Source organism: Cryptococcus neoformans, assembly GCF_000091045.1.
Source record: "Cryptococcus neoformans var. neoformans JEC21 chromosome 10 sequence".
Classification (NCBI taxonomy): Eukaryota; Fungi; Basidiomycota; class Tremellomycetes; order Tremellales; family Cryptococcaceae; genus Cryptococcus; species Cryptococcus deneoformans.
In genome coordinates this window covers 473,370-494,977 of record NC_006679.1, presented here as the reverse complement: position 1 = coordinate 494,977, position 21,608 = coordinate 473,370, and the positions used below count along the sequence as shown (strand labels likewise).

The 21,608-nt window shown below is 48.1% G+C and overlaps 7 protein-coding genes across 7 annotated transcripts; 4 read left to right on the top strand and 3 right to left on the bottom strand.

Moving 5' to 3' along the window:
- The first annotated feature begins 199 nt into the window (after positions 1–199).
- CNJ01680 (hypothetical protein) lies at positions 200–2,888 on the top strand. Its single transcript, XM_567345.1, has 10 exons — positions 200–332; positions 445–532; positions 621–727; positions 782–890; positions 945–1,023; positions 1,072–1,477; positions 1,524–2,398; positions 2,452–2,511; positions 2,577–2,602; positions 2,661–2,888. Exons 1-10 carry the CDS (start codon positions 256–258, stop codon positions 2,706–2,708), a joined length of 1,875 nt encoding a protein of 624 aa, XP_567345.1. The 5' UTR covers positions 200–255; the 3' UTR covers positions 2,709–2,888.
- Positions 2,727–6,985, bottom strand: CNJ01670 (conserved hypothetical protein). Its single transcript, XM_567344.1, has 11 exons — positions 6,864–6,985; positions 6,462–6,696; positions 6,114–6,401; positions 5,169–6,055; positions 4,995–5,110; positions 4,621–4,883; positions 4,488–4,574; positions 4,312–4,435; positions 3,458–4,257; positions 3,233–3,398; positions 2,727–3,176 (listed from the first exon to the last, which is right to left on the bottom strand). The coding sequence occupies exons 2-11, from the start codon at positions 6,674–6,676 to the stop codon at positions 3,060–3,062; spliced, it is 3,063 nt and encodes a 1,020-aa protein (XP_567344.1). The 5' UTR covers positions 6,677–6,696; positions 6,864–6,985; the 3' UTR covers positions 2,727–3,059.
- Positions 6,986–8,068: 1,083 nt separating this feature from the next.
- CNJ01660 (expressed protein) lies at positions 8,069–9,650 on the bottom strand. The gene is made up of 4 exons (XM_567343.2): positions 9,058–9,650; positions 8,807–9,010; positions 8,536–8,742; positions 8,069–8,483 (listed from the first exon to the last, which is right to left on the bottom strand). The coding sequence occupies exons 1-4, from the start codon at positions 9,481–9,483 to the stop codon at positions 8,184–8,186; spliced, it is 1,137 nt and encodes a 378-aa protein (XP_567343.1). The 5' UTR covers positions 9,484–9,650; the 3' UTR covers positions 8,069–8,183.
- Positions 9,651–10,055: 405 nt separating this feature from the next.
- Positions 10,056–13,265, top strand: CNJ01650 (Extracellular elastinolytic metalloproteinase precursor, putative). The gene is made up of 6 exons (XM_567342.2): positions 10,056–10,551; positions 10,648–11,536; positions 11,590–12,181; positions 12,230–12,370; positions 12,426–12,550; positions 12,604–13,265. Exons 1-6 carry the CDS (start codon positions 10,267–10,269, stop codon positions 13,065–13,067), a joined length of 2,496 nt encoding a protein of 831 aa, XP_567342.1. The 5' UTR covers positions 10,056–10,266; the 3' UTR covers positions 13,068–13,265.
- A 123-nt stretch (positions 13,266–13,388) lies between these two features.
- Positions 13,389–14,937, top strand: CNJ01640 (L-ornithine transporter, putative). Its single transcript, XM_024657959.1, has 5 exons — positions 13,389–13,573; positions 13,644–13,689; positions 13,750–13,859; positions 13,911–14,092; positions 14,142–14,937. The coding sequence occupies exons 1-5, from the start codon at positions 13,523–13,525 to the stop codon at positions 14,809–14,811; spliced, it is 1,059 nt and encodes a 352-aa protein (XP_024513614.1). The 5' UTR covers positions 13,389–13,522; the 3' UTR covers positions 14,812–14,937.
- Positions 14,938–15,016: 79 nt separating this feature from the next.
- On the top strand, positions 15,017–19,993 carry CNJ01630 (DNA repair protein RAD5, putative). Its single transcript, XM_567340.2, has 11 exons — positions 15,017–15,906; positions 15,964–16,042; positions 16,093–16,211; positions 16,260–16,620; positions 16,673–17,013; positions 17,064–17,881; positions 17,934–18,700; positions 18,753–19,137; positions 19,192–19,218; positions 19,270–19,657; positions 19,714–19,993. Exons 1-11 carry the CDS (start codon positions 15,142–15,144, stop codon positions 19,741–19,743), a joined length of 4,080 nt encoding a protein of 1,359 aa, XP_567340.1. The 5' UTR covers positions 15,017–15,141; the 3' UTR covers positions 19,744–19,993.
- CNJ01625 (hypothetical protein) lies at positions 19,780–21,573 on the bottom strand. The gene is made up of 8 exons (XM_024658766.1): positions 21,390–21,573; positions 21,243–21,326; positions 21,122–21,166; positions 20,960–21,050; positions 20,889–20,909; positions 20,750–20,835; positions 20,344–20,694; positions 19,780–20,277 (listed from the first exon to the last, which is right to left on the bottom strand). The coding sequence occupies exons 1-8, from the start codon at positions 21,449–21,451 to the stop codon at positions 20,079–20,081; spliced, it is 939 nt and encodes a 312-aa protein (XP_024514446.1). The 5' UTR covers positions 21,452–21,573; the 3' UTR covers positions 19,780–20,078.
- Between the last annotated feature and the right edge of the window lie 35 nt (positions 21,574–21,608).

Below are 21,608 nucleotides of genomic sequence, written 5' to 3'. Positions count from 1 at the left end.
CCTGCAGTTCATATTCATGCATGGAAGAAGACAAATGCATACAACATTGCTCAACAGTCCTTCGCCGGCTTACATTACTAAGTTACGTAACGTTGACATGACGTAGCGCCGCTGCTGACGGCGGCCGTCGAGCTGTCCTGCTGGTGCTGCAAGTGAGCGTTCCTGTGAGTTCTGCCTGCCCATTTCCATCTCACTTCTTCTTTCTCATCTCTACGATCCAAATAATCTACGGCCCATATCCTCCAGCTCACAACAATGCAGGCCATCAAACTCGGAAAGAAATACCCCGATCTCAAGCAGGATGAAATCTTCGACCTCATCAACAAGTTCAAGTGAGTGTCATAGTCCTCCCACGCCTCTTGCGACCGTCCGACCTTGAACTTGGATTTGAATGACCTGTGGACCCCATCCAGTTCCTGTCTGCTAATGTTAATTGATTCGTAGGCAAATCGATGTGGATGACAAGGGAAGCTTGGACAAGGCCACCGTTATCTCTGCGCTCCAAGCAAACGGCGAGGCGGATTATGACTCTGTAAGTAGTCTTTTCCTTGCCATCTACAAGCCTATGCACTTTTCTTGAAGCCATTCCATAAATCATGTAGCTCATATTATGTAATTAGGCTCGAGAGACTCTCAAAAACGTCAACATCGATGCTTCTGGACGAGTCGAGCTGGAAGACTGGGTGCAATTACACTCCTTGTTGAAGGCCGCCAAAAGTCAGCCTCTGTAAGTTCTTGCTAGTAATATCATTTGTACCATGGGAAACTAACGTCAATTGAGGCTGGAGCACAACAAAGGTAATATCTCCGTTCGCGGTACAGCCGGTACAAACGCTCAGCACACTATCAACGAGGATGAAAGACGGTCTTTCACTGATCACGTCAACACTGTAAGCAATATATCTAACGTTTCATAAAGCAAAGCTAAATGCACTATGCACTAGGTCCTTGCTGCTGATAAGGACGTCGGTCACCTTCTCCCTATTCCCACCGACACTATGCAACTGTTTGACGAATGCCGAGGTAAATTTATGGGTCATCACTAATAAGATCAGACTGACGTATGTTTAGACGGCCTTATCCTCTGTAAACTCATCAATGACGCTGTTCCCGAAACTATCGATGAACGAGTCCTCAACAAGCCCACAGTCAAAGCTGGCAAGGCCCGTCCTCTTAACGCTTTCCAAATGACTGAAAATAACAACATCGTTATCACCTCTTCCAAGGGTATCGGATGCTCTGTAGTCAACATTGGTCCCCAGGACCTTATTGAGGGAAGGGAGCACTTGATTTTAGGTCTGATTTGGCAGATCATTAGAAGAGGTTTGCTCAGCAAGATTGACATCAAGATCCACCCCGAGTTGTACAGATTGTTGGAAGATGAAGAGACCTTGGAGGAGTTCTTGAGGTTACCTCCTGATCAGATCTTGTTGAGATGGTTCAATTACCATCTCAAAGCGGCTGGATGGCATAGACGGTGAGCTCTTTTGGAGAAGAAGAAGTCAAAGGCTGACGTGTCACAGAGTTGAAAACTTCACTAAAGATGTCTCTGATGGTGAAAACTACACTATCCTCCTCAATCAACTCAAGCCCGACCAGTGCTCCCGATCTCCTCTTCAGATTTCTGATCTCCATAAGCGTGCTGAAGAGGTGCTTCAAAACGCCGATCGAATTGGCTGCCGACGTTTCCTTACTCCTAACTCCCTCGTTAACGGTAACCCCAAGCTCAACTTGGCCTTTGTCGCGAACCTCTTCAACACGTGGCCCGGACTTGATCCTCTTGAGGAGACTGAGGCTCCACCACCTATCGAGGACTTTGATGCAGAAGGTGAAAGGGAAGCAAGGGTGTTCACTCTTTGGCTAAATTCTTTGGATGTCGAACCTGGAGTTTACAACTTGTTCGAAGATCTAAAAGACGGGACCGTCTTGTTGCAAGGATTCGACAAGGTCATTCCTGGTTCCGTTATCTGGCGTCGAGTTTCCAAGCCTCGAGAAGGTCAGGAGCTCTCTCGATTCAAGGCCGTCGAGAATACCAATTACTCTGTTGACCTTGCCAAGGCCAACGGCATGCACATTGTTGGTATCCAGGGTTCAGACATTGTCGATGGTACCCGTACTTTGGTCCTTGGTCTCGTGTGGCAATTGATGAGGTTGAGCATCAACCAAACCCTTGCCAGTATTTCAAAAGACGGTAAGGGTGTAACTGATCAGGACATTATCAAATGGGCCAATGAGACGGTTAAGAAGGGAGGGAAGACTTCCACTATGAGGAGCTTCAAAGACCCCAGTCTCTCCAACGCTGTTTTCTTCTTGGACCTTTTGAATGGCGTCAAGCCGGGCATTGTGGACTATTCTTTGGTCACTCAAGGCGCAGACGAGGAGGAGAAGAGGATGAACGGTAAATTTATTGAATTAACATCGAAAGATTGGATGGCTAAAGCGTTGTTGTAGCTAAATTGGCGATTTCTATCGCGCGAAAGATGGGTGCTTTGATTTTCCTTGTGCCAGAAGGTAAGTCAAGGGTCTTGTGTATTGTGTTATGTTTTTTTTATTCTGATGCCAAAATATTATTGCAGATATTGTCGACGTCCGACCTCGACTTGTGAGTATCTTCCTCCCATGCACAGATCGATGGGTAGTGCTGACAATCATTTTGATAGATCCTTACATTCGTTGGTGCCCTTTGGAGCGCCTCTTTAAACCAATAGTCAACATTATTCGCTGAAGTCTCCTGGCATGATGTACAAAGAAATAGGGGAATACGTCGATCCGCTGTGTTACGCAAGATATCGAAAATATCTTTTTTAGTAATCGTTTGTCCAAGTAAAGCAGATTGCAGTATAAGACAACACTCCATTGGTAGTACTTATGCATAATAGGTTATCAAGCATTCATGTGAATTGATTCATCATAATTGGTTGTTTAACTTCTCGAGGCCGTGTATACATGAAGCTACTTCAAGTGCTACAAATGCTGCTCTTAATATTTGCTTTTTTCTCATTGTTCTGGATTACAATAGTTCTATATTTCGCTATAGTAGATTTACTCTGAAACATGACCTAGGCGTCATAGGCTACTCGGCCTCCTACAAAGGAGTACTTGTAGTTGGACTGATACCAATTTCGGAAGCTCTTGCGTCCAGCGATTTGGGGGATAGTGGCGTAAGAACCACCAAGCTAAATTATCAACAAGCATGAGCTTCAACTTTGATTTAAAGGTGGCATAAACTTACCACAACGAAGTGCTTCCCATCAAAAAAATCGGAAGAGTAACCTGGGTAGAGCTGTGAAGTGAGGAACCCTTCATACCCATCGAAAGGCGTGTCGGTCCATTCCCACACACCGCCATTGTGTCCATGGATGACATTTCCGGCGTTGTCGATGTATGTGTTGGTAGGGCTGATGGCGTGCTCATTAGCAATGCCTTGGATGACAAAGGTAGTTGTGGATGAACTCACGGTACAGGATGCCAGTTCTTGACTCCAACGTTATTCACTGCCCCATTCACTCTTGGTCCCTCTTCACTTTCCCACAGCTTTCTCAACTCAGCCTCGGTCGGCAACCTCCCACCCTTCCATTTTGCAAAGCCGTCTAACTCAAGCTTGCTAGCCATCAAGGGCCAACTGCCACCCACATCGAAACCAACTGGGCCGTAAAATGTGCGGATCTTCCATTCAGGAGTGTCGGTCTGACTTGTGTTGACCCAAGAAGCCGGGGCTGTCTCGCATTTCAGGTTGTCTAGGGCGCCAGTGGATGAAAGGAAAGAAAGATAATCGCTGTTGCTAATGGGAAGAGAGTCGATCTTGAATGTCTTGACCTGCTGACTGACGCGAGGATGTTCATTGTCCCATCCAAACTCGTGGTCTGCCCAAGATTCGCCAGTCTGGCATTTTTCATCATCCTTTTCAGCATCATCATGGCCCATCAAGATTTCACCACCTTTTACAATGAGCACCCTATTCTCAGCCTTAGCCGCAGCCCATTGTTCCTTTAACAACTCCCATTGCGGCTCCTTTACGGTAGTGGGAGCCCTAGTGAGGGGGCTCTGAGCGAGCATATAGAGCAGTGTCTCCGCGTGCATAGCTTCATGCTCAAAGCCCATGAACAGAACTCGTCCTACCCGCCTGTTGAGCGGCATCTTGCCAGAGGCCAAATCAGAATAGATGCCCAGAAGTCGTTGACGAACGCGATCTCGGAAGTCGAGGATTTGAGTCAAATTGGGCCAATCCTCTTCAGAGGCGGGTACCTCAGAGTGGTCCTGAGAATATCGTAAGCATGAAACACATCTCTGAAAAGACGGCAGAGCGCTTACATGACATTTCGTAGGATCGTCAACGTCGGGATCAATTCCTCGCTCAAAGATGTCCTTGAAATACCCTGGCTCAGTGTGACGACCCGTGGTCATACGGGTGAGATGAATGTCAAGAAAAGTGGGGCTATTTACGATATCAGCTGACCGCTAGATACTTCATCTGGCACGCAACTCACATGTGACCAAGGTAAAAGAGACAGATATGCCTCAAATCAATGGGTTTCTGATGCAAGAGCTCTTTGGGGATCATATCAAGTGTAATGCTGCCATTTCATCAGAACGCATACCCACCTGGGACAAGATACTCACTGATCCCAAAGCTTCCAAAGGGCAATCCACTCCTCCCACTTGGGTAATCCTTTCACCTTTAGCAACTCGCCGCCATTGGCGCTGTTGAACATGTTCAATGCAGAAAGCCTGTCGCTGGCAATATCGTTGGAAGCAGGAGCGATGAATCTAACTGAAGGTCTTTCAAGAAGCCAAAGGCGGTATTCACTGTTGGGTGCTTTCCACGAATTGATGACACGCAGATCAGCTGCAGTAAAGAGGTCCATTGCCTCTTTTATAGAGTACTAAAGGGCCCAAAGCCATGCGTCAGCTTCATGTCCGCATACACACGAGTTATTCCGAATTCAGGATAAAGGATATGGGAAAAAGGGGAAGCATGGGCTGGGCAGATTTACCTTGTACGACCATTCTATGTTGAGAAGCTCACCCTCCTCGATAGTAATGTCCTGATCGTAAGTAGGAAGGTGGATAGTCTGGCGCTCCTTTGACCGGAAGTACGCCTCATGCCTCCCTGTTTTGAAGATAGAATCAGCATCGGCAATTATCGGCAAATCTTCCCATTGACTCACCAAGCTCTTCGTTATAGCGCCCTACGAACTCGGCATTTCCTTTCGCCCCCAACTCTTGTTTAACGATGTCCCATCCATGCTCTTCGAATCTCTTGGTATGTCCGGCCGGATCATTGTATGCAACTTCAACCTTCTTGCTCCCCTCTTTACCCAACGCCGGACGACCGTCCAAGCCAAGGAGGAGTGTATCGCCAGCTCGCAAAGGCAAAGACTTGAGGAATGGCGCTGCAGAAGGCCGTTCAAAGTTGCCCAAAGATGAGCCAAGGAAGATGAAGTGCAAAGGACGGTCAGCTTGAGTTGGACCAGGACCAATGCCAGGAACAGGAGCCTCTCGAGCAGCACTTCGGGGATGGCTAGTTTCCTTCGAGACAGGCATGTGCTCCTCGGAAGGCTCAGAGGAATAACTGCTTGGACTGGAGCCCCCGTGAACGATACGGGGATCATACATGGCCGGCAATGGAGAAGGTGCATCTCGAGGGGTGACCAAATGAGTGGAGAGGGGGCTCAAAGTAGGACTACCCTCTTGGTAAGTCTGATTGGCAATCGGGATCGCTTGAGGAACGGAAGAAGCCGTCGAGTTGACGAACGGCTCTTCAGCAAAGCTTTCCGACTTGTTATTGAAAGATTTGCGCATTTGGGCCAGCTTTCCATCGCGAATGAACTGCAAACCAGCTTCATAATCACCGTGTAAGCCAACACAGGCGACTTTACCGTCAAGCTTGTCGCCAATTGCCTCATGCATCTCGCCGAGAACACGATTAAGCTCAGGGTAGGAAAGGTCAAGAGGATGGTAAGTGATAGGCGGGGGAAGAGTAGATGCGTTGGAAGGAGGGTCGGGAAGAGAAGAAGTTAATGCAGTGAGAAGGTGTGCAGTCTTGCGAAGAGCACTAAAGAAGCCGACAATCAGGATATAAGATCAACGGACTCATGTATCGAAGGACTTACCCAGCACCGAGCTCAACAATATCCCAGCCTCTTTGCCAATCCCCGCCCAAACCCTCTTCTCCGTTGACTCCGTGGTTCCATTTGCCTACGGCTTCATCGCCCCAACGAGCAGGCTTCCATCTTTTTTCAGGGGGATATTCAGTGCCATGGAAAGGTCCCTTGTTGTTCTTATGTGAGCGACTGAACCCCATACATTGAGCGATCTCTTTGCCATGAACTTTAAGAAGGTTTAACTCGTCATTGAAGAGGTAATATTCGGGAGCTTCAGCGGTAATCTTGTCGTAGAGTCTGCATTCCGCTGGATCAGCGATATCTTCTCAATCGAGCACCATAGTTTAGGCTGCTCACCGAAGGCCGGTCTCATCGTAAAGCACCACAGTAGGTACACTTCTCTTGAATGACCATTCGTTGTCCTCCTCCCGAACGCCGGGGATAATAGGCACATCGGTTCCTTTCAAAGCGGATTCGATCTCTGAGCGTAAGCTCCATGGTGAGGTATCTGAGTCCGACGATCCTGACAATGTCCGCCTAGTAGGAGGTAAGGTGAAGATTGCGGAAGTCATGATTTCGGTATTGTTGTTTGCTGTAGATTCAAAAGGTCACAATCAGTATTATGAACAGAATGGGTGCACTCTTGATCGGTATGTCATACAATAAATACGGCGAGTGCTAGAAAAGAACGTGGGTGGAGGATTTGTTCGATGGTCACGGACCGGGCATCGGCATGGCAAGACAGGAGAGACGACGCACATTATAGTACCAAACCTTTCAGGGGGATTTTAGCGGCACAGGTTGAAAAGATTGCGTTTAGCTGAGTAAGCCAGAGGTTAATGGCAAGTAAGAGCGCGGGGTGAAGGACAGATGTAATGATGGACGTCAACAACAATAATAATAGTGCAAATGCTTTCGACGGCGAAATGTCGGTTTACTTTATATACAAGTAGAGGTGCATTCACGTAACGTATCAATTGTATCCCTCGGAAACTAGGCACTAGGATACTGTAGTCATTACGCATTTATGCTTCATCGGCCCACAGCATTGAACTGCATAGCCCACGCCCACAGCACAACCTTTGCACTGGGATGCCTGCTTATTTAGATCACCAGCCACTAAGCCACCAGCTTGACATCGAGGGTCGAGGTCACCAGGCCGGGAATGATTTGGAATCAAAAGCGGGAAAGTGACGTCCTATGACGTCCAGAGATAACGTTGGCCCTGAAGATCCGGTAAGCCTCCACCGTTCGGGGCGTTGAACGGCGTCGGTTCGTTACGATCGACAAAACTCCTGCCCAGGCTTCTCGGTCTCTTCCCGCCGTCCGTTTCCCAACGGCAACTCCAGTTTCTCGATCCGATCGCATCTGGTGCGCTTTGCATGATCCTATTTTCTATTACACACTGGATAGATGTAAATGATTTATCCATGATATCTTCAGAGACGAGTCATTGCGTCGGAGGCATACGTAGGAAGTGCCACTCGGCGATACGCAGCTGGGGTATCGCCACTCATCATCAGTTACTTCCGTTCACCGAAGCCGGACGGTACGACGATCGTGTAGCTTCTGAAGATCAATCGCCGCCCGCTACTTCTATAATGTACGTCTGCTTATTGCTCTTGAATCTCTGAACGGTATCGCGGAGATATGAGGCTGCATTTACGACTTCACACCGTGATCGATGTAATACTCTCAATCGCCACTGAAGTCATCTGCCCTTGGGACGCGGTTAACAAGGATCAAATATCAAAGTCCCCTCTTTTGGCCGGCCGATGGTGGTCGCGCCAACAGCTGACTGAAATCGATGCTGTTCCTGCACTGCAGCTTGTGCAGGGGGGTGCTGCATAAGATTACCGACATGGCACATGGAAGTTCGAATCTGCGTTACTTTTATTAACAATAAAGTACCCAGTAATAATGACGTGAATGTACTGCTGCTGATCTATGTAGACGATTAATTCCATCTTTTTTCATGGGATTGCTACGTCACAAGACATGCAAAAAAGCTTATTAACACCATACAAACGAAAACAATTCGATTCAAAAGTAAAGGAATCAAGAGTAAAAAGCCACAATTCAAACTCCGGATGATACAACTTTAGGTACTTTGGCTCCTTGTGCTGCTCTCAGCAGACTCGATTTGGTAGCTGCTGGTCCAACACCAGGCGAAGCTGGCACCTCTTTGCTTGTGGCTGACCGGGTAGATGTTCTGTTGGTTACGCCTGAGGCTGCAAAAGAAGATCTTGGATTGGACGACGTGGAACTAATGGGGCTATGCCCTCTGGTTTTGAAAGGTGATGGCGATGGCGAATATGAGATTGAGGAGTGGGATGAATGAGGAGCTCGGAGCAGGGCTGCTTTATTCAACCTTGGTGTCTGCCAGCGACTGTCAACAATTTATGGAGGGGAATTAAAATCTCAGACTCACAATACTAGGTGTGCCCAAACTTTTAAGTGGCATCATTTCGGATTTTCGAGGAAGCTTGGACTTAACCCCTTTATCGCCTCCCTTCCCGTTTACTTCCTCGCTATGTCCAGCAAGAGACATCGATTGTGTCGTGGAAGAAACACTTGAGACTGATTGCGGAGATTTGATACCCGTACGGAGCATGGAGGACTTGTTTTGTCGTGGTGTCTAGATTTCTGCAGCATCAGCTTCCTTCTTCCTTTTTATATGATCGAACCATTATGTTACTCACGATGGACGGAGGGGCGAGGCTGGTGGGCCGAGCAATGCTTTTTCTTCTACGCTCTCTCTCTTCCATTTCGCGGGATTTATTGGCCACGGCCATCGTCTGAGGGTCTTTTTTAATACTCTGCGGTGTTAATTGCACCCCAGTCCTGAGCTGAGACGTCCTTGTCGATCGAGGGGTAACTGAAGGAGCGGCCAAGGAAGGTACTTTCTGTGATACCAGTTAATACTCGCCTAGGTTACTTTTAGTTCACTCACAATATCCAGGCCTGTTCTCTTATGCCCTGGTGTCCCCTTGCCTTCCTCCGATTTCTCTGTTATTTCCCTCTTAGGTTTCACATCCTCCCATTTCAAACCCAGCCTCAAGGCCGCAGTCTTGGTCATTCTAGGACCAGCATTCCCTTTGTAAGTGCTGTTGGGAGCTGGCTTTGCCGTGAACCCTCCCTTTGGTATATTTTTGACAGTCTCCTGCACTTGTTTCTGAGCAATTGACGATAGTATAGGATCATTCTTCACATCTGTAGAAGTTAGCGAAGAGTTGTCAATGAAGTCGGTTGTGATGTTGTCGACCGAATCGAGAACGGCTTCGACGAGGTCTTCGTGTTTTGGTGCCTTGGTGGCGGGGATAGTGATGGAAGTATATGGGGAAGTATCAGAGTTGGAAGAGGGGATTGTAGTGGTCATGACGCCGGAGCAGATGACAGAGATGAGGCACAAGAGATGGCAGGTGTGACTTCGAACCCAATTCTACGTTTTTGTCGTCGAAAGTAGAAGATCAATTGCGCGGGGATATTCTGTGGGCAATAGACGTGAGAAAAGCAGATCTCCTTTGGTTTACTATTGTTTGCTGTGTTGTCTCCTAGCAATGACCACAACAAGCAACCAATCGGCCCCTGGCTCAATTTCTGTCAACAAAGACAACAAGTCAGGCACGGTCGCGTATCTGGCCTCGCCACCAGATCGCACGCTGTGTGTGAGTGGCAGTGATCCATACTGTGTTTCTACAACTTCCTTTCCTCAGCTTTGAAGCGACATTGCTAGCTGCACAGCAAGAGACGGAGGATCGAACTGGTCCCTTTACAGAGAAGAATGCGAAATGAGGTGGCGACATTGAACGCATGAGAACTGAGGAACTGCTGGTTGTTGGCTTATCATTATGGCACCTTATTCAGCCCGCCCTTAGAGTGCCCCGAATTGCCCGACATAGTTATAATAGACTACCATGATTACGTGTTGCATCATTGAAACTGGTGTCCTTCTGAGCCGTGAACCGGAAACCGACCGGATCGCACACCATCGTTGCACCGGACTCGCCTTATCAGTTCAGTTGCCACCACACGCACTATATATACACTTCCCCTCTTTCTCGCCCCCTCATCTGCCTCTCCATATCTGTTCCATAAACTCCTAGCTCGGTTTCCTTCTTCCTTCTATACGTTACTGTAGCACTACCGTAGTATCGCCACCATGCGCTCCTCCGCGCTCATCGCGCTTCTTCCTCTCCTTGCCACTCTGGTTACTGCTCGTCCCCATCATCATGAGCACAAGCACAGTGCATCTAGAACTCGCAAGTCATTATCCTTTGGACCTGCTCATTCTCATGCCTCCTTCGAGGTTCTTGATGATGCTGTTCATGCCATCGAGCCACGTGGCCTCATAGGCGAGCCTATCGATGTCAACCGAGTGGCTCAAACCTTCCTCGGATCTCAGCTGGGTGCCCAGGAGGGCGAAGGATTCTACATCCGAGAAGACGTAAGTGTTTTGCTGTGACTTTATTTTTTACGGGAACTATCGTGGTATCCGTTCGCTGGACAGTTCGACGGACGACATGACACTAACGTTTCGCAGAGCTATACCGATGCCCGAACCGGCGTGACCCATATCTTCGCTCGTCAACTCCTCAATGGTCTTGAAGTGTCTGATGGCGATATCAACCTCAACATTGACCGTGATGGTCGAATCATATCTTGGGGTAATTCTTTCCACCCAGGATCAGCCCCTAGCCTTTCCGACATCCATTCTTCCTCTTCAGGAGAAACTGAAAAGGTCTGCGCGACCCTTCACCAACAGCTTGACGAGCACAAGGCCCATTTGGCTGAGCTGAAGGGTGAGACCGGCGTCTGGGGACTTGTTAAGTCAGCCGCACAAGTTGTCCTTGGTTCTTCCTTGCCTCAGGGTGAGGTTGACCACCACGAGATCAAGAAGGTTCACAAGTCCATGAGACACATTGAAAACCACTTGCATGCCGTGTGTCGCCAGTCCGCTGCCAGCACCCAGTCTATGCTCTCACCGGTGGAAGCCCTTGTTTCTCTTCTTCCCCGTCTCTCTCCCATTGATGATCTCGAGGACATTTCACCTTTAGACCTAACCTGTACACCCCACCACACTCTCAAGCCCAAGCCCGCCTTTGCTGAACCTCCTACAGAGGTCATTTCTGGCGCCGCTCTTTCCAAGGCTGGCGTTGTATCTGATGTCTCTGCTCGTCTCATGTACACACAGGTCTCTGAGGGTGCTCCTCGCCTTGTCTGGAAATATGAGGTTGAGATGAAGGACAGTTGGTACGAGGCTTATGTGGATGTCCTCTCTGGCGAGCTCATTCGAGTGGTAGACTGGGCGAGTGACTTTGACATTGATGAACTCAGGGAGAAAATTGAGATGATGAAGGGCGGCAAGCAGAAGCCTTTGCCCTCTCCTCCGAAGACGATTAAGCCCTATTCTTACCAAGTCTTCCCTTGGGGTGAGTTGCTTAATCTCGCATTACCCCCATCATGCTAATGTAATGTGCGTCAGGTATCAATGACCCTGTTTCCGGCAACTTGTCTGTGGTGACAGAGCCTTGGGACACAGTTGCCTCTCCTCTTGGGTGGCACACGTTCCCTACCTCCGCTAACCCCTGGGACGTCACTATTCCTGGTCAGACTACGAATCACAACTACACCGTTTTCAATACTACCGTTGGTAACAACGCTTATGCTCACGAAAACTGGGAAGGCCGCAATAACTTCTTGCTCAACTCCCGACCTATCAATGACTCTCACATTTTTGTGTACGACTATGGGGAGCCGGAAGGCCTCGCTCCGAAGGAGTATGTCGACATGGTTGTCACTCAGCTCTTCTACACAGCGAATATGTACCACGATCTTCTCTACCGTCTCGGTTTCGATGAGATCTCCGGTAACTTCCAGGCTTACAACTTCAGGCTCGGTGGCAAGGGTGGCGACCCTGTCGTCTGTAATGCTCAGGACGGAAGCGGTTACAACAATGCCAACTTTTTGACTCCTCCGGATGGTCAGGCTCCTAGGATGAGGATGTACATTTGGGACACTGCTACTCCTTATCGAGATGGTGACCTCGAGGCTGGTATTGTCATTCACGAGTACAGGTAAGTCTACTTGACACTTTTTACTTCACTATATTAACAGGCCACAAGCCACGGTCTCTCAACTCGTTTGACTGGTGGCCCAGCCAACTCTGGATGTCTCGGCTACGGTGAAGCCGGCGGAATGGGCGAGGGATGGGGTGATGCTATTGCTACCCTTGTCAGACAGGTTGAGGAGCATAAGAACTTCGAGTAGGTCAGATAATCACGCATGTTCCTGCAGGAAAATTGATTTGTAAACTTGTAGGAACGGCACCGACGTTTTCTCTATGGGCGCCTGGGCTGCCAACACTGACCGAGGTATTAGAAACTACAAGTACTCTACCAATTTTACGATTAATCCCTCTACGTACAAGACCTTAGACAAGCCTGGTAAGCACGATTTTGAATGATGTCATCAAGCAGACAGCTTATATCCACTGAAGGTTACTGGGGTGTTCACGCCATTGGTGAGGTATGGGCCGAGTTCCTCTTCGTCTTGTCTCAGCGTCTCGTTGAAAAGTACGGTTTTGGCACCACTCTTTTCCCTCCTACCGATACTTCGAAGCCCAACGACTACTACACCAGGACTTCCGAAGAGTCGATTGATGCGGGTGGTCGATCCCTTCCTCTTGTCCCGAAACACGGTAATACCCTTGCCATTCAGCTCATCGTTGACGCCATGAAGCTTCAGCCCTGTAGGCCATCGTTCTTCGATGCCCGTAATGCAATCATACAGGCCGACCAAATCTTGACTGGCGGTGAGAATGCCTGTTTGATCTGGGAGGCCTTTGCCGAACGTGGTTTGGGTGAGGATGCGGCTGTTGTTGGCCAGACTCCCTGGGGTGGTGGTGTTAGGAGCGACGGTTTCAGGGTCCCCAAGAAGGTCTGCGGGTCCAAAAAGGCTTGAAAATGCTGTATTCTGATCTAGAATTTACCCCGTTCTACCAAAGCTAGAATCTGTACTTTGAATTTTGTACGATAGCATGTGTATGATCTTTTTATGTTCTGCCATTGATCATCTTGCAGATTGATCGTTGTAGTCGAATAGATCTTTGTTGGAGCGGATTCTTAAATATATGCAACGATATACCGCGAGAAAGAAAAGCGTGAGGACTCGCTGTAATCGGATATCGATATTTTTGACGAGGTAGTAATTCGGTGCCTGGCGTTTGTAATGTGATAGGTGCTCGCTTAACGCTGCGAAGAGCAAATAACAGTGTCAATGGTGTCTCATTCGACGTTTGACATTTCTCCAGCAGCGAGGCCACTGTTCAACCCCACTTATTACTCAGCCCCTATATCTTCGATAATTCCCTTTCTTCTCCATATTCCGCTTTCTTAAAGCTCGCGGAACCTTCGGAAATGGCGGATGAAGTCCAAACAAACGCTATGGAGGATGTTCTTTTTGGCAGTGTAAGTTCTACAATCCTTGCGATGTCTGGCGGCTCGAAGACACAGTGGCAACTAATGCCTGGGATCATAGGCTGCCGGTATGGTTGCAAAACTTTTCGAGCACCCTTTCGACTTGAGTAGGCGCCGCTTTTCAACAGATTCGTAGGGGAGAAAATATTCATATATTGTCTTAATAGTAAAAGTCCGACTTCAATCTCAGCCCACGGACCAAGCGCTCAAATTTACCGGCCCGTTGGATTGTTTCAAGCAGACAAGCGCAAAGGAAGGATGGAGGGGTCTCTATAGGGTAAAGGTCTTCACATAAGATCTACGTGGCAATGTTGACAAATTCTAATAGGGTATCTCTGCGCCTATAGTGGGAGCTGCTTGCGAGAACGCCACCCTGTTCTTGGCTTATAACAAATGTAAAGAGGGAATATATCTCTTACGGCCTGACGGCAAAGGAAAAGACAGAGAGTTCAACATGAAGGAAACTGCCTTAGCCGCTGCTGGAGCAGGATCTATCGCGAGTTTCATCCTGTAAGTGCTTGAAGGAGTAATGTATAAGTGCATCTAACGTCTGTTATAGAACACCTATTGAGCTCATCAAGTGTCGAATGCAAGTGCAAATGCTTGCTCGCGAAGGCGCTTTTGGTGCAGCCCCCGTTACCGTCCCTGCCCCTGGTATTCATCCCTTTGCCACGACTCCCAACCCTTCTGTTCCCCATGTAGCCCCACAACTACGAGCAGCAGCACCTCTTGGTCCTATCGCCCTTATTATCGATACTGTTCGTCAATCAGGCATCCGAGGCCTATGGCTTGGTCAAACGGGCACGCTTCTACGAGAGACAGGTGGCTCGGCTGCGTGGTTTGGGTCTTATGAATGGGCCGCTCGGTGGTTCATGGCTCGACACCAAATCACCATTGGTCGCGAGCGAAAAGCTACCAAGTCTGACCTGACAGCAGTGGAGCTTATGGCTGCTGGTGCCCTTGCAGGCGTGTCCTACAATGTCGTGCTCTTCCCTGCAGACAGCGTCAAGTCTTCCATGCAGACATCTGCGGAACTTAACCCGGACAAGCCACCGCCTGGGTTCTGGCCCACCGCTAAGAAGATTTGGAAATCCAGAGGGATCAGGGGGATGTACGCTGGGTGTGGTCTGACAGTACTGAGGTCTGCGCCTAGCTCGGCCATGATTTTCTACATTTACACACGATTGGAGAGCGAATTTGGTGGATTTTTGAACCAAGATATTGCATAGATGTGTAACATTGTGACGGAAAGCCAAAAAGAGTATGCTGGAGGGTTGTAGAATAGATTGTAGAATGAGCATACATATTATTTCAGCATCGGTCGAGCATCAAAATGTATGCATAACTTTTTCGGCTGTTTGCTTAGTCAGCGGTAACATCCACCTTGTTCGCTTCGTTCATCATGTTCAATCACTCTTATTCGTTTTGCCGCCGTTTCCTTATGGGTTATCTTTCGCCATTTCCCAGATAGTGCATTTTCACTCCTTTGTTCTTTCATCTTTATTCGCAAAATCTTACGCCATCTGCATCGCTCCATCCCAGCAAGCAATTCGCAGGATATGGCGTCCATCAACGGGACATCCTCATCGCCCGTCGCGTCGACTGCCAATGGAAAGGGTTCGCAGCCTCACACTTCGAACAATACATCAATGCAACCACCCTCTCTACGAAGCCAGGCCTCGATAGACCTTACTGGAGATGATTCAAGTGGAGAAGAAGTCGTAGAAACACCTAGACTTGGAGAATCATCCATCATACGGTCTCCCGAAGCCTCAGGCACTATGTTCTCGTTCGCCCAAAACGCACAGGCCCCTCAAAGCGACTCCCCTTCTGCCAGTTTGCACGCTCCATCCTCGAGCAGATTACCTTTCACAATAGATCAACGACCGTCAGCATTCAACAGTGATGGAATCGCGTACGCAAGGTCCGGTACGCAATCTCCATCTGTTTCTGCGTCGTTTGGAACCATGCCAGCTGGTCAAAATTTGGCTGGTTTTGGTCAGTACGCATCGCAGCCTTCTGTGTCGGGATGGACGCCTGGAGGGTCTTCATCGCATCATGTGAATGGCGACGATAGCACCAGTGCCTTTTATGCCAATGGCACAGACGCTTCTTCTGCTATCGACTTGACTAGTCGAAACATACCATCTCCGCCATCCATAGACGAAAAGAAGCCTCTTTGTATCGGATCGCTCAGGTCTAATGCCTTGATGCTGTATCCCTGTCCTGCAGTTGTGGTTGGAGCGCAACCTCCTCCTGGGAGTAAGGAAAGATACGATTTGGTGGTGTATCGAGGCGTTGAGTTCCTAAAGGTCAAGCTCAAGGTACATTTTATGATGAGTAGCTCAGGAGCAAATTGCTGACTTTCCTTTGTTCTATAGTACCGTGCCGCGGGGACTCTTTCCAGGAAGGATGATCCGACGTCTGTCCTACAGCGCGATACCATTCAGGTCCTGACTCGTACGTGTGCAGTTAGATTTTCCCCCGAGGAAGGCTAAATCTCATTGTAGCCTCTCTAACCACTTATGTTGGAGACCTCGACTCACGAGTTGCTGTGCACCTTGCAAACCTCATGTCTCGAGGTCTTTGTAGGTTGGAAGGATTTGTTCCTCGTCTTCATCCAGACGCTGTACGTTCACCATCGTTATCATGTTGATGAACACTGACCATCTTGTAGCCCCAGTTTCAAGTCCGAGTGGATGTTCTTGTTTTCACACTCCCTTCTAACGTCCAATATATCGCCAATTTCCTCGTAGGCTACAGCCTCTTTCTCCTTGATCCTGTACCTCCTTACGACCCTTCTCGACATTCCGACCACCCATCATACCAGAACGGCCATGGAAGTGGTGAAGCGGCGATGCAGCTTTTGGCATATGCTCAAAGACGAGCGATGGGAGCACCAGGCAATGCGGGATCGGAATTTGTCTTCTCAGACAAGGAACGAGAGAAGGCTACGCAAGTCGAAGTGCAGAGAAAACAGGTTGATGAAGTTTTCAAAAGCTTAGATAACGGGACAGAATTGGAGCAGAGTGATCCAGGTAAGTGCAGCATATCACACGTTATTGGATCAATCTGACATATGAACTATAGGCCCCTTAATTAAAACTGATCTTTTCCCTCATCAACGCAAAGCATTAACATTCTTTCTTGCTCGAGAGCAAGACTCTTCCTGTCTGAAACAATGTAAAAAAGCCGCCAAGAAAGCATTAAGAAAGAAGAGAGGTCATACTGCGGATGCCGAAGCCGAGGAGGAAAAGACAAAAGGGAAGGAGAAGAAGAGGGATGAGGAGGACGGAGGTAATTCTTTGTGGGAACCGGTTAAAGATGACAGGGGCAAGGTCAGGTCATGGAAGAATAAGATCACAGGTGAAGATTTCAGAGGCAAGAAGGGAAAACCTGCGGAGAGCAAGGGAGCTCTGCTAGCTGATGATGTACGTTGCTTGTTCGTCATGTTTTTTATCTGCTAACAGAATGATCTTAGATGGGTCTTGGTAAGACTCTATCCGTCGTGTCTCTCATCGCTGCCACTCGGAGCTCTGCTAGAGAATACGCTAGGACCAAACTCGAATCAACAATTTCTACCAACGAGGCGAGCGACGAAGAATCTGACATCAAGGCCGGTGATTTCAAGACCAAAATCTTTGGGATGCCGTCTATCGATGAGCAAATTGCTGCGGATACTGCCAACAAGAAGCGTAAGCGCGACGATGATCTCTTCAAAAACCTCTCCGCTCGTCGCTCTCGCATCACGACGCGTTCCAAAGCTACTTTGCTCATTACCCCCATGTCGACTATTGCGAACTGGGAGGATCAAATCAAAGAGCACTGGAATGGACCTGTAGAGATTGTTGGTGGAGCTTCGGGAATGATGCCGCCTAAAAAGATTGAACGAAAGTGGAAGCCTCCTAAGGGTAAAGGGCAAGAATCGTCGGAGGACGATGACCTCGAAAACTTTGATCTGCTGCGAGTTTACATTTACCACGGCCCATCACGGCGCCCAGATCCCAAGTTTATTTCTGAATTTGATGTTGTAATTACTTCATACAACACCCTTGCTAACGAGTTCTCCAAGCAAAATGGCGCTTATGATACCGAAACCAACACTCCTGGAGAAACAGCGAATAACAGTGGAGATGAAGGAGCTGAGAATAAGAAGGTCGCTGATTCAGAGATCAAGCCTGCGGAGGTCGCTGCGTTGATGAAGAGTGGCAAGAAAGGAAAAGGTAAAGCCAGGTCAGGCGATCAGACCAGCCCTTTACAGGCTATTGACTGGTTCAGGGTCGTTCTTGACGAAGCTCAGTGAGTTTTTTTTTCTATTACTATCCGGCGTTTGTTGACTGACATGGTCAAGTTATATCAAAACAGCGTCTACTGTCGCTTCTCAGGCTGCCTGTTATCTTGAAGCCGATCGTCGTATAGCACTCTCGGGTACTCCTATCCAAAACAAGATTGAAGATGTCTGGGCGCTATTTAAGTTCTTACGCATTAGTCCTGTGGACGATAAGGATGTCTTCACATCATACGTTTCCTCTCCCTGCAAGTATGGCGAGCAAATCGGTATAGCAAGGCTACAGCTTGTCATGCGTTGTTGCACTCTTCGTAGAACGAAGGAGTCCACTGACGAAGATGGCTCCAAGATCCTCAATTTGCCCCCTCGAAGCGAACGACAAATGTGGCTCACTCTGCGAGACGACGAACGCAAGATCTACGATGAACGCGCGAACAAAGCCAAAGACAAGTTTGGTGAACTCAAAGCGAACAACGAAGTTAGTAAGATGTACGTCAACATGCTTCAAGAAGTCCTTCGGCTGCGACAGATTTGCAATCATGTTGATCTTGCCATGGAGGGGCCAGTGGAGGAAGATTATGATGGTACAATTATGGACTACGAAGTGGCTGTACAAGGTATTGAGCGAAATGGTCTTACCCAACCAAGGGCGGTAGCTGTTGTGTGCTCAATGAAGGAAGGGGAGGGTGCCACATGCACTTCTTGTGGGCTCGACTTTGGAGATTGGTTCCCTTGGGTGGGTCTGGGTGGTGTCGAAGAGGAAAAGGAGAAGCCCAAAGTGAAAAAAATGCCCACGAAACCTCTTTTGACAAAGTGTCTTCATCTCTATTGTGAGCCATATTCCGCTCTCCCCTTCTTCAAGCTTGCTGACGCTAGCTATAGGTCTAGTATGCTTCAAGGCGCAAATCTACCCAGAATATTCAAAGCGCATGAAAGGCACTCTGGCACGATCGTGTCACTGTTGCAACACAATGATCCGTCTACCGAGCGACGTCATTGAAGTTATCCCTCCAGACTCCGCAGATGCTTCGGAGCAAGCTGTGGCGGAGCAAGCTCCTCCCAAAAGGGCAGCTCGCAAGAAGTATATAAGGCCTCCAGGAGAGAAGCTTAACTTATCGACCAAGATGCAATTCTTACATGACGAATTGCTGCGATTCTCGAAGAAGAACCCACACTCGGCTCATTACGATCCGTTCTCATTGGAACAAGACGACGTAGAGGAAATGGACGCTGAAGGCAAGCCCGTTGTAACCAAAAGCATCGTTTTGTAAGTCCAGGCTTTCTGTTGTTTAAATCCATTGTAACTAATTTTGTCACAAAGCTCTCAATGGACTACTATGCTTGATCGGTGAGTAAAGGTTTGTATCCTCCTTGTCCTTGACTAACAGATTCATCATAGGATTGCTGACATGCTTGACGAGACCAACATCCGATACGCTCGATTAGACGGTACTATGACTCGAGATGAACGTTCAAAAGCCATTGATGCTCTCAAGTTCAAGAAAAACGTCGAGGTCCTACTGGTTTCCACGAGAGCTGGTGGTGTCGGATTGAACTTGACCGTCGCATCCAGATGTTACCTTGTGGATCCCTATTGGAATCCATCGGTCGAATCTCAGGCGATTGATCGCATTCATCGAATGGGCCAGACACGGCCGGTCGTTGCAATCAAGCTGATGATCAAGGATTCTATCGAAGAAAAACTCGACAAGATACAGAAGAAGAAGGCAGAGTTGGCTCAGCTATCTTTGAAGAATATGAGCAGGAAAGAGCTCATGGCGCAGAAGGTGAGTATTTTCAATCAGACAACGCGCTCCACAAAGCTAATTGTATGTATTACTAGTCGGAGGAGCTTGCCAGTTTGTTCAATTGATTCCTTGGATACGGAGATGTTTATTTTGTAGCATTATCATATTTTATAACAGCATTGTCGTCCGTCTCTTTCTTTGATTTCCGGGTTTCCAGTTTTTGGGCAATCATGAATAGACAATACATATTACCAAGACGTACCTTTTGAGCACCATTAGGGGTCCGCAGATGATAGTCGCATATGAAAACTGCTCCTGGGACAAGAAACAACCTTCTATCACGTCGAGCGTCACATGTTGTGGAACCATGCAGCCCATCAAATATCAGGCAGTTCGTGCTCTCTGATAAAAGAAGATACAGGCCGCAACACGAGATAACATCGCTCTTTGCTTGTCACAATCAAAGCTTTGCCTTCATTTCTCCATCTTCCCGCCATTCATTACACAACTCTTCCGCCTCGAGCGCCCTACGCAAAGGACTCTGAACATGCCGTATCTCAAACTCTATCCGTTCTTCCATACTTCTCTGTCCAGGCGCCATTACGGGGAAGTCTGAAAAACGATTATAGGCCACTGTTGCCGTCTTGATAAGTATAGCCCTGCCGTGTGACAAATTCAGTGCTCTCTTCAAGTTGTCAACGATAACGTTCGTTACAGGAACTCACGCTGTGAGCCCATACACCGGCTTTACTCCATTTGATTCCCTTCCAGTCAAGAATCTATGCATTCTTACCATGCCCTCGCCCCATTTGACGTCTCGATATCCATAGAACTTCCCCTCCTTCCAACTGACATGACCTTCATCTTCCGCGTACGCAATCGGCGGAGGCGGTGGAATGGACTCGATTGTTCCGGGGGGTATTGAAGCAAGACGATGGAATATACTGTACTGGAACGACGGTATCTTGGAAGGTCGAGAATGTAGGAATGATGCTAGCGGCATGGAAAACAAAAGGGAAACTTCAGCGGGGTTAAGGAGTGGCGTCAAGGTATAATCCGTAATCAGGAGGATAACACTTGCACAAAAGATGAGCATTTAAATGACCAATCAGACCCTATCTTATCACCTACGGAGTGACAATGAGTGAGTTACCGGTCAGAAAAGAGTCGAGTATACAGAGCTTGCGAACTTTATTTCGGTCATTAGGCAGCCCAACCTACAAGACAATAATTGTTCAGTCGTGTTTGGTTGCTGATTGCAAAACCCTACCTCTTCATACGCCTCTCTTCTCTAATAAAAGCCGTCAGCTGAAATATATTTATTTTCTCTAGTACACTCACGGCTGTACCTTCAGCATCTATGTCTCCTGGTTCATACTTACCACCCGGTAAGGCGGTATCATGAGCGAACGTTCGCATATTGCCTGCTCTCCTACATCCCACCAACCAGAGAGTTACTGTTAGTTTCGGGGTTAATAACATAGGAGAGAAGTTATATCATACGTTGACAGGAGCACATAAAGGTCTCCTAGTCGGCCCACGAATAAGCTACTCTCAGTCAGGAACAGTACAACGAACGGTGCCAGACATTTATCTGGTACATGATGGGAGTCGAATGACTTACATGACGGCCACAGCAGCACATCGTCTCAGAGGTAATCTTCTTTTGATTTCAGGAGGTGAGTATGAAAGCAAATGGTAGATGCATCTGGTAGGAAAAGCAGTAAACAGGTCGGTGAGCTAACTTTCCCATGTTGTATGCCAAGCGTACTGGAGAGATTCTGGTTTGAGGGGCGGAAGACAATGCTCCAAGGAAGCTGGGAGAAAAGTCATGGTGAAGATTGAGGCCGGGATTGGTGGGATAAGATGAAGTTGCGATTTTAAGCAGTGTCAAGCGTTATAATTGACGTGCCGTGCGTGATCCGCTCATCTATTTATTGTTGTCATAATAATCTATGGATGGATGCTTCTGACCTTCGAGCGGGTGTTT

Coding starts and splice junctions, on each gene's coding strand:
- CNJ01680 (XM_567345.1), top strand. CDS start 256: ATGCAGGCCATCAAACTCGGAAAGAAATACCCCGATCTCAAGCAGGAT. Junction 891..944: donor TCACTGATCACGTCAACACT/GTAAGCAATATA, acceptor ACTATGCACTAG/GTCCTTGCTGCTGATAAGGA. Junction 2,399..2,451: donor GGAGGAGAAGAGGATGAACG/GTAAATTTATTG, acceptor GCGTTGTTGTAG/CTAAATTGGCGATTTCTATC.
- CNJ01670 (XM_567344.1), bottom strand. CDS start 6,676: ATGACTTCCGCAATCTTCACCTTACCTCCTACTAGGCGGACATTGTCA. Junction 4,436..4,487: donor CTCTTTTACCTTGGTCACAT/GTGAGTTGCGTG, acceptor TATCGTAAATAG/CCCCACTTTTCTTGACATTC. Junction 3,177..3,232: donor ATGGGAAGCACTTCGTTGTG/GTAAGTTTATGC, acceptor TTGATAATTTAG/CTTGGTGGTTCTTACGCCAC.
- CNJ01660 (XM_567343.2), bottom strand. CDS start 9,483: ATGACCACTACAATCCCCTCTTCCAACTCTGATACTTCCCCATATACT. Junction 9,011..9,057: donor AGAGAACAGGCCTGGATATT/GTGAGTGAACTA, acceptor CTGGTATCACAG/AAAGTACCTTCCTTGGCCGC. Junction 8,743..8,806: donor GCCTCGCCCCTCCGTCCATC/GTGAGTAACATA, acceptor GCAGAAATCTAG/ACACCACGACAAAACAAGTC.
- CNJ01650 (XM_567342.2), top strand. CDS start 10,267: ATGCGCTCCTCCGCGCTCATCGCGCTTCTTCCTCTCCTTGCCACTCTG. Junction 12,182..12,229: donor ATTGTCATTCACGAGTACAG/GTAAGTCTACTT, acceptor ACAGGCCACAAG/CCACGGTCTCTCAACTCGTT. Junction 12,371..12,425: donor GAGGAGCATAAGAACTTCGA/GTAGGTCAGATA, acceptor GTAAACTTGTAG/GAACGGCACCGACGTTTTCT.
- CNJ01640 (XM_024657959.1), top strand. CDS start 13,523: ATGGCGGATGAAGTCCAAACAAACGCTATGGAGGATGTTCTTTTTGGC. Junction 13,574..13,643: donor AGGATGTTCTTTTTGGCAGT/GTAAGTTCTACA, acceptor CTGGGATCATAG/GCTGCCGGTATGGTTGCAAA. Junction 13,690..13,749: donor CGAGCACCCTTTCGACTTGA/GTAGGCGCCGCT, acceptor TTGTCTTAATAG/TAAAAGTCCGACTTCAATCT.
- CNJ01630 (XM_567340.2), top strand. CDS start 15,142: ATGGCGTCCATCAACGGGACATCCTCATCGCCCGTCGCGTCGACTGCC. Junction 15,907..15,963: donor TCCTAAAGGTCAAGCTCAAG/GTACATTTTATG, acceptor TTTGTTCTATAG/TACCGTGCCGCGGGGACTCT. Junction 18,701..18,752: donor AAAGTGTCTTCATCTCTATT/GTGAGCCATATT, acceptor CGCTAGCTATAG/GTCTAGTATGCTTCAAGGCG.
- CNJ01625 (XM_024658766.1), bottom strand. CDS start 21,451: ATGACTTTTCTCCCAGCTTCCTTGGAGCATTGTCTTCCGCCCCTCAAA. Junction 21,327..21,389: donor CTCAAACCAGAATCTCTCCA/GTACGCTTGGCA, acceptor TTTTCCTACCAG/ATGCATCTACCATTTGCTTT. Junction 20,278..20,343: donor CCGGTGTATGGGCTCACAGC/GTGAGTTCCTGT, acceptor GTCACACGGCAG/GGCTATACTTATCAAGACGG.